This window comes from Mus pahari, chromosome 4 (assembly GCF_900095145.1).
Source record: "Mus pahari chromosome 4, PAHARI_EIJ_v1.1, whole genome shotgun sequence".
NCBI classification, from domain to species: domain Eukaryota; kingdom Metazoa; phylum Chordata; class Mammalia; order Rodentia; family Muridae; genus Mus; species Mus pahari.
The window spans coordinates 114,918,168-114,933,803 of NC_034593.1; the positions used below are offsets into that span (position 1 = coordinate 114,918,168).

General features: G+C 38.1%; 1 protein-coding gene across 14 annotated transcripts in view; it reads left to right on the top strand.

The window, feature by feature from the left end:
• Positions 1-15,636, top strand: part of Camk2d (calcium/calmodulin dependent protein kinase II delta) — a 247,575-nt gene that overhangs the window by 199,709 nt on the left and 32,230 nt on the right. For 3 of the 14 annotated variants that reach the window (XM_029537957.1, XM_021197003.2, XM_029537962.1), the window contains exons 10-15: positions 228-350; positions 1,128-1,211; positions 1,667-1,709; positions 5,205-5,242; positions 11,621-11,662; positions 14,089-14,137. In XM_029537957.1, coding sequence (XP_029393817.1) covers positions 228-350; positions 1,128-1,211; positions 1,667-1,709; positions 5,205-5,242; positions 11,621-11,662; positions 14,089-14,137 — 379 coding nt within the window. Of the gene's footprint in view, positions 1-227; positions 351-1,127; positions 1,212-1,666; positions 1,710-5,204; positions 5,243-6,421; positions 6,455-9,326; positions 9,387-11,620; positions 11,663-14,088; positions 14,138-15,636 lie in introns of all 14 variants that reach the window. The other 11 variants (XM_021197012.1, XM_029537959.1, XM_021197005.2 and 8 more) reach the window with 8 other exon arrangements.

Consider the following 15,636-nt stretch of genomic DNA (forward strand, 5'->3'; position numbering starts at 1 on the left):
GTGTGTGTGTGTGTGTGTGTGTGTGTGTGTGTGTGTGTGTGTGTGTTTTAGGACAGGATCTCATGTATGCCAGGTTACCCTTGATCTTGTTATATATCTGAAGGCTGTCTAAAAGTCCTGATCCTTACACCTCTGCCTCTCTAGTGTTGGGATTAGAGGCATGTATGAACATGTCTAGCTTAGTGTCTCTATTTTTAAAAACTCTTTACTAATTTCTATCTTTGAAGTTTCCGTCACCAGAATGGGATACAGTGACACCTGAAGCCAAAGACCTCATCAACAAAATGCTGACCATCAACCCTGCCAAACGCATCACAGCCTCTGAGGCCCTGAAACACCCATGGATCTGTGTAAGTCACTTTTGCATGCACCCCAGGAGCCAATCTGAAGGATAAACTCCTAGTCACTTTTCGTAGGTTTCAAATAATCTTACAGAAAAAGATAAACCTTAATGCATTTTTGACTTGAGGTATTTAAGAAATGAACTTATAGTCGTGAAAACCACCATTGCCAGTATAGCAAACTCTAAATTGCCCAATTTGCTAAGTAACTATTATCTGTAGTAAGAGGAATGAGTCGTTCCCATGCCAGTAATTGATAAGACTCATGAACAGGGACAAAGAAAATGACATGAATACTTGCTGTATCCCCAAAGGGAAAAATTTTACAAAGTCTAATTCTTTATCATTCTACAGCCTTAGAAACATGTGAAACTTAGAAGCTAGAAGAGGTTTTAGGGGGTACACGACAGCTGCAGTAGTGTGACTGTCTTGTAGAAGCCCTAAGGAAAAACCAAGGAAATTGTAAGAGTTTGAAATTTTCTGTAAATTTCGACGGTTAGGATATACTGCTAAGGCGATAGTATTCTACTGGGAAATGCTTGCTAAAGTGGTGATCTGAGAGCCTAATGACCTTCATTCTTGTATCTTCTACTGGTCAGTGTCTGAGCTCAGTCACTAGTAGTCTTTATAAAACCATGCTTTTTCGTAGGAGACTTTGGCAAATGAGTACTTGCAAGGTGACTATACGCGTGCAGGTGCCATTTGTAAAGATCGGATGAAACTGAGACTCTTTCTTGTTCTTGCTTTGTTTTAAATATCAAGTCACTCTTTCTCCTCCTCTTTTAGCAACGCTCTACTGTTGCGTCCATGATGCACAGGCAGGAGACTGTAGACTGCTTGAAGAAATTTAATGCTAGACGGAAATTGAAGGTAAGAAATTTGACATTGTTGTGGGAGGGTGGGAGGGTTGATTTGGTGAGGTGAAAACTTCTGAAAGCGGAAGTCTTGGCAAAGCTTTTAATGCTATAGATCTCAGTAGTCAGTCCTCCTGGATCTGAGGGAAACGGAGCATGCTCCATAATCAAGCCCAAGGATGCAAATAGGCTGGCTGGGGCAATGTGTGCTGTGGTTTCTCTCCTTAGAGGAAGCAGCTGTTCAGTTTGATGATCTAAATGTGGCTCAGAAAGTTAGAGCTGCCCAAACATGCTGAGAGCCATGGGGCAGGGCTTCCAGGAAACAAATAAACAAAACAAAGCCAAAAAGCAGACAACTAGAAGTCCCTATCTGAAAATAAAGCCCAGAGATTTGTGGGCCCTTGCTACCTGATTTTGGGTCATAGGTTTGTTAGGGCCAACTATAATCCATTTCTCTTATTTCTTTGATAGGGCGCCATCTTGACAACTATGCTGGCTACGAGAAATTTTTCAGGTATACATGTTTGAACTCTGTTCCTTGTCCTCTTACCTCTGACCTTCTCTAATTTGTGTGTGTGTGTGTGTGTGTTTGTGTGTGTGTCTGTATGTGTGTCTGTGTGTGTGTCTGTATGTGTGTCTGTGTGTGTGTCTGTGTCCTTAAGAGAATTGAGAAAGTCTAATAACTACAAATGGTTAACACACACACACACACACACACATACACACACCACACACACACTGACACCACAATGGAGAAGGGGAGACTTCTTATAGTCCTGTAGCTGTCTGTAGGACTCCACTCATACTGGACACCTAGATCTCAAATGCTGTGGTCGCACAAGAATGATATGTATGTCTCATTTTTATTGATATTTCATAAATAACCATGAGAATGTTTTTTTGTTTGATTACTATAGGGAACTGCTATACGAAAGAGTAGAACCCTATTCTTATAGGCCTAATTTGTTTTCAACTAGGGTAGTGTCTTCACATTCGTTTAGACTAATTGCACAGACTAAAGCTGCCTAATGAAAAATTACAGAGAACTGGCCAAATGTGTATATGGGGATGTCATCCAATAATAGTATTCCTCAAAATGATTGCATGGAGCAGGGGTTGGGGGAGTAACAGAAGAAAACAAAAAAAAAAACAAAAAAAAAAAAAAAAAAAAGAAACTTACATAGGAGGTAAATTCAGTCAAGAAGTTTCTTTTCTCTAAAAGTGACTCTCCACAATGGACGTAAAGTGTGTATTACTTCCAGGAAAGTATGTTTAAGTCTTGGAGTCCTCCTTGATAGATTATGTAAAAAGCACTAGGCATTCAAAAGTCAAACGTTGGCAAGTGCTAACCTGAGGTATATAAAGTGGGCTGAGTCAGCAACTAAGTTACTGCCTTATTTGATAAGCTTGCACTTTTACGGAAAGGTCATCAGGTGATGCATTTCTTTAATCCCAACATTCTGGAGGCAGAGGAAGGTTGAACTCTTTGAGTTCAAGGCTAAACTGTTCTACATAGAGTTTTAGGCCATTCAAGGTACATACAGTGAGACCCTGTTTTAAAAAGGAAGGAAGGGATGGATGGATGCAGGGAGGGAGGGAGGGATGTAGGGAGGAAGGGACAGAGGGAGGGGAGAGATAGACAGGCAGACAGACTGATTGACTGACTGACTTACGGTTTAGATGTTTATTCTTAGAACACTTGTCAAAAATGACATTACTTTTATTTGGGGGTGGGGTTATGCAGCATTTCACAGTCTTACTCTGACTTTGTTTGGCCCAGTCAGGATGTTAAAGTGATTATCAGGTGGCCACCATTTTATGAGTATCAGCCACTCTTCAGTGAGCTCCTAGTTACGGTTTAGACTAGTGTTTACAGAAGAGTCCTCCTTCCCACTTAGAAAGATCGTGAAATGAAGAGCTGGTGAGCACTAGGCACACCGTTCCCACACAGTGACCAGTGCTACTCCTCCAGGGGCCGCACTGCCCTGCTGTTCTGTGTTCTATCTGATGTGCTTAGCCTAAGAAGCCATGTTGCTGCCTTTGTCAAGCTGCTTTGTAAAGACCTAGTAAATGTGACTGATGTTTATGCAGGTGAGCTCAATGCCAGGTCACTAAGCATGAACCAATAGATACAACCTTAAGCTAAATAGATATTTCACCCTGGCCCAGGACTCAGCAAATCCCTAGAAATAGAGGGATTTATATAGTGTATGTTGTTAATGAAGAATTTCCTTTTCGAAGATTCTCCAGAATTAAAATCATTTATTTTGTTGACGTTTTCAGTGTAAATGGGTCTTTATTAATAGTGCTTATACCCACTCTTAGATGCTTTAGTTTACTTTTTGTTCCTTTGCACAATTCTGTAAACTAAAAACCATGACTAATATGTGGATTTTATATTTCCTCTGAATGATTTTGCATGAAAAAAAACAAAAACTTTACGAGTCATCACTTCCATGTCAACTGAATACCATGCGACTGAGTTATATGAGTCCTTCTGTCCTGGAGTTCCATTTTTGTTTTGAGTATTTCATTCATTCTATTCATAGCCAGATATACTCTTTAAAGTAAACGTCCATAAGTATGTGGTTATAAAGTTGTTTTCATTTCTTCTTTTCTCCCTGAATGTGGAATGTATTTCTTGTGAGGTAAGGTGGTAGCCACACAAGGATGGCCCTGCATCTCCCAGACCAGATTGCTGCTTCCTTCAAGCCATTGTCTTCTCTTTGCTTGCTATTTCCATCCAAATGATCCTGTTTGCTCTCTAACCTGTTAACTGCCACAAGAGTTCCCAAGTGTCCCTTTTTAACTACAGGCAGACAGTACCATAACCAAGGCAACTACTGAATAACAATCCCCATTGATGAACTTTAAGAGCTTTGTTGCTAAACGTAAGATAAAATGAATATGTGTGTCTTTCGGGTAAACTTAAAATGTTGTCAAATTGAAAACCAAAATAACACCCCAAACCAAAGAAATATAAATAAATGAAGTGTTCATGTGGTTGTGTTACAGCTAGTTGTTTCATTTCAAATGTCATGCTCCGTGTGCTTAAATGACTGTGTATATTGTCATTCAATAGAAATACATACTTGTCCTCTGTGCTGTGAGTGTTCTACACCAGTGTATTACTCATTCTAGTAATGCTGGCTGTTCACTGTATATGCACTCATATGTAAAATGATGCTTTCAAGTTTTAATAGATTGAAGAATTTGGGAATAATACAAGCAATTGCTTAAATACCCTACTAAAAGGACATTTTCTATGAGAACCAACGCCTTTAAGATTTCATTTCATTTTAGATCTGGTTCCAGATTCTATGGTTTTTTAACTTTTCAATTCAAAGACCTTTGTTTAGAAAGCCTTTGTTTTCTGATCTTGAAGTCTAAAAGAACACGGAATGCATTTTTTATTACCATATGCTGAGCATAAAAAATTTGCTCCTGGTCAATAAAGTACCATCTGATTTTATATATATATATTTGTGTCTTCAGTCCAACTGATGTTACCTGATTTTTAAAAATACAGAGAAGGCACTGGTTAGCCAGAGCAAATTTTTGTGAATGAAATTTCAACCTCTGGAAGGAGGAGCTTCAATGACAGAACTGACATGGTCACGAGACGTGGTGTGAATGAACATGTAATCGGTCTGTCAGCTGGTGTCTCGAGACTGAAACCAACTTTCTGGATTATCAAGAATAGTCCAGTGAAAGTGCCAGTATCCTTTTCGGAACCAACAGTGACCCAAAGTCCAGTGCACAGCTGGTCAAGTGTTCAACTCCATGCCGTGAACTCTGTAAGAATTTAGTTCTAAATTTGCTGTGGCAAAACCAGAAAAGTGATACTGTATTTCAGTGTCCCGTAAGCTCTCGCTCATCAGTGTAACCTTGAAGGTTTGGTGTGTGTTGCCCATAACTCAGCAAAGGTGCAGGAGACGATTTCTTGATTTGTTATCTCACTGTGGGTTTGTGGATAACTCTCTAAAGCAATTTTACTCTCATTTTGCAGCAGCCAAGAGTTTGTTGAAGAAACCAGATGGGGTAAAGGTAAGTTAAAGGCCTCTCTTAAATGCTTTCTGACTTTCAGATGCTGTAGAGTTTAAACGTTACCTGCAAATCCCAAATCTGTATAGTTTTGTGTACCTTACAATCCTCGAAAGAGGATGCAGGCTGAAGCATGAGATAGAACACAAACATGATTATCGTGTATGCTAAATCGTTTGATTCTTTTCACTTGATTATGTATTAACCATGAAAACAAATATTTTAGATATAGTTATTCTAAAAAGTTAATGTTTCAGCCATCTCTGATTCTCCACATTCACAAACAACTCTGCTGACCTAAGAATGTGCAAAACCCACATGCTTTTCCAAGTGATTATGATGTGTACTTGAAGCCCACCAAAATCTGGGGACAGTTTATCTGAGAAATCAAGGCTTCAGTGACTAAGTGTTCATGCTTGGGCAGTTTCTCTAAAGCCCCTGAGTTCCTCAAGTTTCAATCCTAAGAATTAAAGATGGTGCTACCCTGAACAGACAGTGGGAAAATCTTCCAAGGAAGACAACAAAATTTTTTTTACTATCTTTGGATATGAAATAATATACTACAACTTACTCCCACTGATAATATCTTGTTTACAGTGAGCTTATTTTTAATACTGTAACTTCATATTTGCATAATAATATTTGTGATCGTCTAGAAATCACCTAAATGTCTTGTTAATCATTTTCTTTCTCTTCCAATGGCAGATGTGTACATTCCTCAACAGGCCAACACCCTTGGGAATTAATTAATATTCTAACCTCTGAATGAGATCCATTCAGGTGGTCAGTTCTTATTGAGAAATGTAACATAGAAAATCATGTATTGGGTCCTAAATTCCTATGGATCCAATCCTTATCTCACCACCTGTCTGTGTGTGATTTGGGAAGATTTTTTTACATTTCCAAATGTTTCCTTCTGGGTTTTCTGTGCTGCGTGGTGCTGGAGAGCTTGCAGGTCCAATGGACAGTTATTGGTATCCTGATACTAAAGCCCCATTTCCCTCCTGCTGATCTCTTCGATAACAAAATGATTATGTATTCCATGCTTTGATGCTTTAAAATTCAACAGGTTGTGTTTTTTGTTTTGTGTTTCGGTTTTTCTTTTGGTTTTTTTTTTGTTGTTTTGTTTTGTTTTGTTTTTTGTTTTTCCCATCTTCCTTTCTCTTTGACTGGTCAATTCAGAAAAGGAAGTCCAGTTCGAGTGTTCAGATGATGGTGAGAACCTGTGTCTACCAGATATCTCCTACCTGGAAAATGCACACTTAGAAGTGAAACAGTCTTATTTACCCGAGTTAGTGGAAGTAGAAAAAGAGCATCATAGATCAGCGCTAATCTGCACTCATAACACGCTACTCCACTTTCACATTACTTGGTTTTTCTCTGATATTTTTTTTTAAGTAAACAAGTACTTGAACCCTTATCTATATGCAGGTAATGCATTTGACTGTCTGAAAAGCCCAGTTTTCTACTTGAAAATACAGAAGCCAGGACATAATAAATGCTTGCTTGTGCCAGGAAAAAAAATACCATAGGGTTGGGTTTTTTTTTTTAATCGATCATCATAATTGCTAAATTAATTCAGACATGACTTAATACAGTTGCCTTGGGTTTACAAATAATGTGAAAGTGATTTCAGCTTGAGCCCATTATAGCTAAGCTTCTTTAAAAGAAGTATGTATTAACCTTAACTGAATAAATACAATTCCTTATTCATGCCTTCTGAGAGTAATACTGCACTGTTGATTGCATTCAGGTTTCAAGCAAGAAAAGTACATTGCTTCCATAATATAAAGGGCATAAATTCACATGTATATTTTTAAAGGCAACTATGGTTGAGCATGGTACTCTTTAAAAGCCAGCTCTTCTGGCTTTTACTTGGAAGTTTCCCTTTTGTTCGGGAATAATGTCATACATACCTCCAAAACATGGTGCCGTGTGTGTCGCTCGCGTGCGAATGTGGATAAGGGTTTGGGTTGTTGCACACTTTGGCTGATGAGTGTGTGTGCGTTTAAATACAAGTGAGTCACATTTTCACTAAAAAAAAGGTTGTTCTTAGCAACTGAATCCTCAGGGGAAGGTCGTTCTCCTCTCAAAACAGGAAGAACATTCCAGAGTATTTCTCTTTCAAGTGATGGACACTAACTGCATTTAATCACAAGGTCCTGATGCCTGCACAGGAAGTTGCTATGCTTTATCAAGCATTCCTTCCCAATAGGATGTCACCTTTGGGAATCCCTCTCCTTGTCTAATGTAGCTTGTAACGCCATAAGCACATCCTGACCCCTCTTTAACAGACACCCTTAAACCTTTACCTCTGTTCATTTTTGGCTGTAGCAAATAGTTTGTGTTCAATTGACTCAAAGCAAAAATTCCAAACCTATTTTCAAAATGCAGGTTGGTGGTTTAATCTTCAATAAGTCATCTAAGTAAAGTAATGGTCAACATTTTCTCTCTTTCTGGATGTCACAGAGCATTCTATGACAGTGCTATAAGCTAACTGTTTAAAAGCTATAATGAACCAAACAGTTACCCCCCCTCCAGGGCTCCCAGGGACTAAACCACCAACCAAAGAGTACACATGGATGGACTCATGGCTTCAGTCGCATATGTAGCAGAGGATGGCCTTGTGGGACATCAATGAGAGGAGAGGCCCTTGGTCCTGTGAGGAATCGATGCCCCAGTGTAGAGGAATGCTAGGAAAGGGAAGTGGGGGTGGGTGGGTTAGTGATTAGGGGGAGGAGGAATGGGATGGGGGGCTTTTGACGGGGAAATGAGGAAAGGGGATAACATTTGACATGTAATTAAAGAAAATATCTAATAAATAAATAAATAAGCTAATTAAATAATGGTCATATCAACACCACACAAAGGAGAATGAAAAGAAGAGCAAATATTATATACCTCAGTGAATTCTGTTCCCCTTTGCCTTCTTCTCAGTGATAGCCCCAAAACAGCCTGTAGGCGTAAGGTCAAATGACCCAAGAGGCCCAAATAATGACTTTTGTAATCACTTGTAAATAACCATTTGATATGCAGTCCCTGTTCCTCTTTAAGTCCACAGGTATATTTACATTCATATTAAAATTATTGGGTGTATCCCTTTAGAAAATAATATACAAATGACTACATCATTTGATATACAAAATGGATGGAATTTAAGTTTCTGTTTAATAGCCATGATGTAATATATGCATGGATTTAAAGTGATGTTGATTATTACAGTTCAATATTTTATTCCGTAGTCCCGAACTCAATAAAGTTCCAAGCTCCCATGTGTCGACAAAGAGCCTTCTTCTGTGGGCCATTGCTAATTTATTGGCCCTAGCAGCATCTTGGAAAATATGGCTCCCATGGTAGTCATTACATTCCCTATTAAGGATAAACTCACTTGTGTTAATGTAAGGGCTTGGTCCCACCAGATGTACTTGGCGAGAAGAACAGAACAATCACAAGCTCCTGAGCTGTCTCCCAAGCAACTGTGAAAAAGAAAGTCCTTACACGGAGGCTACAGACAGAGTTTGATTTCGTGTCACTGAAGACAGACTCCTAAAGAAGACCCGCACCTACCACTTTCAGTAAAACACTTCAGGGTTTGCATTTTTATCAGAAGAGACAGGATTTTAATTGGCTATGTAGTAAACAAAGTAATGATCGTTCTCCAGGGAAAAATGATCTGTGTGTGACTTCAGGTTCAAGAATAAAATGAGAAGAAAAAAATAAATAAATAAAGGTATACGCTCATAGCAGTGAATAATTGGCAGCCTTAAAACAGAATCAGCTTTGAAGAGTATGAAACTGGCTACCGCCTCGTTATATACTCTGCAGCCTGGTTTGAGCTCCATGAAGCCACTCAGGGAAGGCAGAACGCCCAAAGCAGCCACAGATATCGCATTCCTCCATCACACACAGGGTCCTAGTCTGTGTGTGACCTTCAGGAGCTAGACATGCTCTTCATTTGTGTCTTCCTCATCCATCCCTAAGGGATTTTGGTTCTCATATCTGTATTTCTGTATAAACACACTCCTTGTAGACACTGCCTACCAACAAGACTAAGGCGTCTCTGTTTCCATTTTCTGCATATCCACAGATAAACAACAAAGCCAACGTGGTAACCAGCCCCAAAGAAAACATTCCTACCCCGGCGCTGGTATACCTGGACTCTTGTACCCTTCTTAAGTTCTGCACTGTTTGCACTGTTGTTTCTCTCTTTCACTAAATCAATATCTATGTATCAATACTTCATCTGTTGTTGGTTTTGTTTGTTTGTTTGTTTTGCTTTCAAAAATAGAAGAAAAACGTTGTAGTGTTTTGTTGTTGTTTTCTTTTCTTGAGATAGTTGTCAAGCAGTGTGTTTCTAACATGAGCCTTCTCATTTCATTGTGGAACATCTTGCTTCTCTCCGCAGTTGGAATTCTTGCATGTTGGCTTGGAAACGCAATAGAATGCGCTTCGGTTACTCTTAGCTCTTTCTGGTGTTGATTGCTACTGATCGTGCAAACAGTGGTTTCTCTTTCTGCAAAGTATGTGTTGACATCAAGGAGAGCTAACGGGATTCTTGCAAGATGACATGAAAGTAGACCTTATTCACAGCTCCCATTTCTCTCTCATTGAAAGACAATATGGCTTTGCAAGACTTCACTTTCTGAGATAAAGAGGCACTGCCTAAGTCAAAGCTTTTTGTCTGTTGTGTTTCAAATTAAATCGTCACTGTTTCACTTACTTCCACAGAGTGAGAGTGTATACTACGGAAGGTTAAGCTAGCAGAGACAGACAGTTTTGTCCATTTCAATTAAATGTACTGAAGTAACAACTTAGTTCCCTCCACACATTGGAATAGTCTTGTGTTAAAATTCAAAATCTGAATACTGGCATTTAGTATACAGGTTTTATATTTTGACTTATGATTCCCAGAAATTACTTTTATTCATTACTGTCCCCAGACTGTTATTGCCATTGACTTAAAAAAGCTAGGCGTTACTTTACTTGGATTGACCAGTAGGCTCAATTTAAGAATGTTGGAAGGAAAAGAAATACAGAGATAAAGGATTATCAGGACTTAGAGCAAAGCTCAGTAGAACATTTTTGTAACATAGAAGAGACATTGGTGTTCAATCCCTAGGGAAAAAAAAAACACATTTTCTTAAAAGTAGGTAAAAAAAAAAAAAAAAAAAAAAGAGGCCAAAAAGATAGCAGGTTATAAATAGTAAAGTCAGTGTCACAGCTGAAGCTACAGAAGGAAAGAAAAGAAGCGGCAGTTGGATTTTTCTAAGCGTGCAGTTCAGGCTTTCCCTTGAGTAAATACCCGTGGTGGAAAAGACTGGCCATGGTTATAACAACTCACAGGTGCCAGGGTGGCCGTTAGTGGATGCAGCAAGCATGCTATCATTTTATGAACGCTAGGTCTTTTTCAAAATTAATATTTGAGTACTATTTGCTGCTTAAGAATTTTCTCACAGAAAAATAATGTTTTTTCTTCATGGAAAAAACATTACCTATAAATACTAAATTAATGAATTTTACATAAAATGTATCATCACAAAGAATTTGATGTCCTCTTAGATATTTCTATCTCTGGTGTTCTTGGCCAGTTTCTGTGAGACAGACAGAAATATAGTATACAGTAGAGAAAAAAGGAAACTTAGTATTCTAGATATGAAGCTTATAAAGTAGAAATTTTATTTTCAATGTGATTAGTATAAGATATATCAACAGTGTTTCCAATGATTGTGTTTTATTATTAATTCTAAAACATTTAAACAAACTTTTTAAAAATATCTTTTAGAATTTTTACATGTGCTTTTGTGTGTGTTCTTTTGGACATTTTTTGGGGGGTTGTTGTTGTTGTTGTTGTTGTTATTGTTGTTTTTTTAAGTGTGGTCCAGTGTTTCAAAAGTCTCCAGGGGTATTCAGCTGTGTGTTGATTATAATAATATCAGAGTTGAGTCTTGAGGCAATATAGCTGGGAAAAAATATCTTCACAGAGGTTTTGATATCTTCTCAGATATTTCTATCTATGGTGCTCTTGGCCAGTTCCTGTGTACAGACAGAAATAGAGTATTCAGAGAAGACAAGAAGTTCTTTCAGAGATAGGGCTGGGTGAAACAGTGACTGCCTCTTTAGGTCTCCAAATTGCAAAGCCTGTTCATTCACCTATCAAGAATAAGGTCTTTTGCATGCTGCTTCTGGGTAGAGAGGTGTGTGATCTCATGGGCTCACCAGAGAGGCCTCCACAGAGATCCTGTCAGCTATTGACAGCCCCTTACCTGGCTTTAGCTCTTGTTACTAGTCTTGTCTGTTGGCCCTCTCTGCTCTGTCCCACAGACTAGTAAGAATGTACTTACCAAAACAAACTGTTTCTTTCTCTATTTTGTTCTCACTCAGGAGCCCCAAACTACTGTAATCCACAACCCTGACGGAAACAAGGTATTCAGAGAGAATCAACCCCATTTGCTCTGATAAGATTACACAACTCACCAAATGCCCTGTGCAAAACTGTCATTATCTCAAGTGGGGAAGGAAAAAAAAAATGGCCATCTTTTCACCACATGCCCTTTCAGACCGAATTCTTCTAGAATTACCCATAGACTTCCTTCAGATCAAAATGAATGATACCCTGAGAGAGAGAGAGAGAAAGAGAGAGATCAATGATCCCTTAGTCAATTTAAAAAAAAAAAGGAGTTAAGAGTCAGATTAAACACTTGCAAAGTCTTTGTGTTGAGATGACTGTGTATCTTAAGCTATTCCATGTGGTCCTTTTATTTCTCCATGTCTGTTTGTGCATTGTACAATAAACACATACAGCATGAAATTTCAGAATTTCTTGCTATCATCCTCCTCATCTTCAAACATAACAAGTTTGTAGGTATATTTTTTTCCTAAAACACGATGTTGCTTTTGAGCTTTTCCATTGTCTTCTGTAGTCACAGTGGTTTTATTGTTGTTTCTGGTTGCTTGTTTTTCAATTCCCTGTTACTGATGATATCTCTGGTGGTGTTGCTGTTTGCAGTGAATTTGAAGAGAATCGGGGAGTTCCACTTTTTGTTAAATATGTTTGCTGTCAATCTATATGAATTATAGTAACATACATTTAAGTAAGATGCTGAATGAAGACTAATGTGTTCCACCTGTTGTAAGTTATGTGTATACTGTGTTCATACCAACACTCGCATACGTGTCTGAGGGACAAAAGGAGATATATTCTATATATATTCTATGTCCAGCTTATAACTTGGTATACATACATTATCATATCTAAGGGAGGAAAATACATCATATAAGATACTGAATAAGTCACAGGTCTTTTCCTTACTCTAACCATTAACGTTGAAGGATCAGGAAATATATTTCATCTCTGGATCAATATTTGGTTGACCCATGTTGAAAATGTGAAGTGTTTTGTGTCTTCATCTGGTGTGTACATTAGCGTCATGGCCCTGGAGATGTTCTAGGTCCCAAAAGATTTGAGATAGTGAGGACCAGCACATAGGAGAATAATCCCATTAATGTCACTATCAAATGAAAGACCAGGCATAGCAGCTGGTGTGGACACTGCCGTAATTGTAAGGGTTGCTGCATGCTATTTATTGCTTATATGAATTCATTTTCTTTAAGTGCATGGGATTAACCTTCATTTTGAGATTAAGTCTGAATGCTACATCACATTAAAGAAATGCATGGGTGTTTTTTCCCCCCTTTGGTTTTGTATGTGTGGAGACTCTGGACATTAGCTAGTTTATCTCTTTGGTTTAAATATTATATATGGTATATATATATAAATAGATGGCTTTCTAAAAAAAAACTGAATCTATAAATGGACACTGACTGGAATTTTTTTTTTTTTTTTTTTTTTTTTTACTATCCTCCAAACCCTGTTTTCCATTCACTGAACATACAGCTATTAACTGGAAGTTTGGTCCCAGTTATTTTCAGCTCTGGCCTTTAATCATTCCAAGTAGAAAATGTGTACTTACGAATACTACAACGTATCTTTACTAGAAAGCGTTTCATTACGGAAGTGTAATAAAATCCCTTACGAAGCTCCTGTAAGAAGCACCCCGCCCCGCCAGCCGCGGCAGTGCACGTTGTGAGTGTGCTGTGCTTGCTATGATTGCAGACTCACAAAGATCTTTCTGTCTTTTCCTTGTGGAAGAGATTTCTTTTTCAACGACCAACGCATTCTGAGTTAAGAAAGAATTAAAAAAAAAAAAAAAAAAAGAATGAATGAATGAAAATTAGTCTAACTGACCTTGAAAACAAATTATGCCTACAATTTCAGTGTCCTAAAGATAAACCTGAAACTTTCTGACAGCTGTGTTCAGCCTGTCTCAGCTTGATAGTCCCAGCTTCTGAGGAAATGATGGAGTAAATGCCCTTTCTCCACACAGGTGGAGGGTAGACAAATAGCAAATTCTATACTCAACACAGTGCCCCATGAAAAAAACTTGCTACTTACTGAGGTTCATTAGGGATCAAACCATGAATTTTAAATTTAAATTTTATCCTGCTGAAGTATTCCATTTCTCCTAAAAACACACTGCATGAGGCACTGTAATGTGAACTCATGCAATTCATCTTAAAATAAACTACATACTTCTTCTGCTTCTACAAATCACCTGGATTTATCCTGCATCCGTGACTAGGCAACCAGAGTGCTCCCTTTGAAATGTTTGCAGCATATGACATCTTGTTTCTGTTGAAAGTCACTTGACGTATGTGTCCATTTGCATGTCGGCATATGCACACAGCCTGCTGAAGAAGTTTGCATGATATGTATGCATCACCAGCCAAGTTTGTCATAAGAGCTAGCTCTCTGTTGTATGACGCTCAAAGCTGTGTTTTCCTCTGCACAGGAGTCAACTGAGAGCTCAAACACCACCATTGAGGATGAAGACGTGAAAGGTAGGCTTGAGGCAAAAAGGGGGAGAGCCCTAATTCAGAGGGCCACATCTGTCACAGCAAAGCTTGTTCAGTTTAAATTAGGAAGAAGACTTAACCCAAAAGAAATTCTTTTTTCTTTGTTTTATCTTATGAATACATTATTCTGGATAATGAATCACTCTGTGAATATGTCAGCTTTTTCACATTTTATGTGTTTTAAATTTAAACGTGTTCTGTGCAAGCATATTGTTGACATCGCAACTAACGACTGATTTTAAACATGTCAGTCAAAAGTTGAATAAAACACATATGCATTTTATGTATATCATTAAAGCTTGTATAGAAAACTGTATTCAGGATTATATTCTGAAGAAGTGGTATGAAAATATTCTAATAATTTTTAATGGTCTCCATTGAATGTCAATTGAGCTTTGTGATTTTGGAAGCTTTTTGGCTTGGGTTTCATATACTTTCTTAATATAGCTTTGACATCCATTTCATTTTGTTTGCCAAAGTTACTAGCTATTGGAATCTCAGAACCACCGCACAAACACACTCAATATGTACTTCAGGTTTACTCTACTTCCTTTGATCGCATGGTTGGTTTTAAAGTGTTAATTTTGCTCCATTTTCTTGTGCAGTTTTGTGTTCTTTCTGTAACTCAGTATGTATAGCTTCCTCTTTGCTTGGCTAGAACATATTCTGAAATATTATTATAGTAATAAAGACCTTTAAGATAAACATTTAAAGGAGGGTAAAATATTTTTGAAGAATTGAAAGATGTGATTCATCCATTAGCTAAATCTTAACTGGGAAATACCTTTTGTGAAAATGTCACTAAATTCTGTATTTTTTTTTTAGGTAGCATTAATAAAATAGTCTTGAAAAACATATGAACTTGTGTTATAAAATAAATAGCCAGAATCTCTCAGGTCAAGGAGGAAGATGGACAATTTAGGAAATGAAAATGGTTGCAGACCACAGTTGGCAGTCACCTCTGCTGCTCTTTTTCTTCTTGGTTAAGTGGAGCACGGACACTATTCACGCATACTCTTTGTATTACTAGGGCACTTCCCTACTTCTCTTAAGGAAAGATACTCATTGTTTCTTAGAGTGCAAAAGTAGAGATCAGTGTCAAGGATACGATTAAGTCTATGCCTCCCATTTTTGCCGCTGAGTCACTGATAGTACATAAAAACATATGTGTTAACCAAATAAACAGTTGCACCAGTGATTCAGGAAGGATCATCTTGTGAGTGTTTTAGCATTAGCTCTTCAACTAAATAAACCGTTGCACATGGTTTGGATACCAGCTTATGTAAGTGTTTGGTGGACACTCCCAGAGAGAGTCTAGGTTATTGTGCACCAGAACAAAGAGCTGAGCCAAGGCTGATGCAGCTGAAGTAAAGACCATTTATTTGACACTTGACACAGAGAGAGAGAGAGAGAGAGAGAGAGAGAGAGAGAGAGAGAGAGAAAGGGTCTGGCAAACAGTGTGAAAATTAAGCTCATGAAACCTG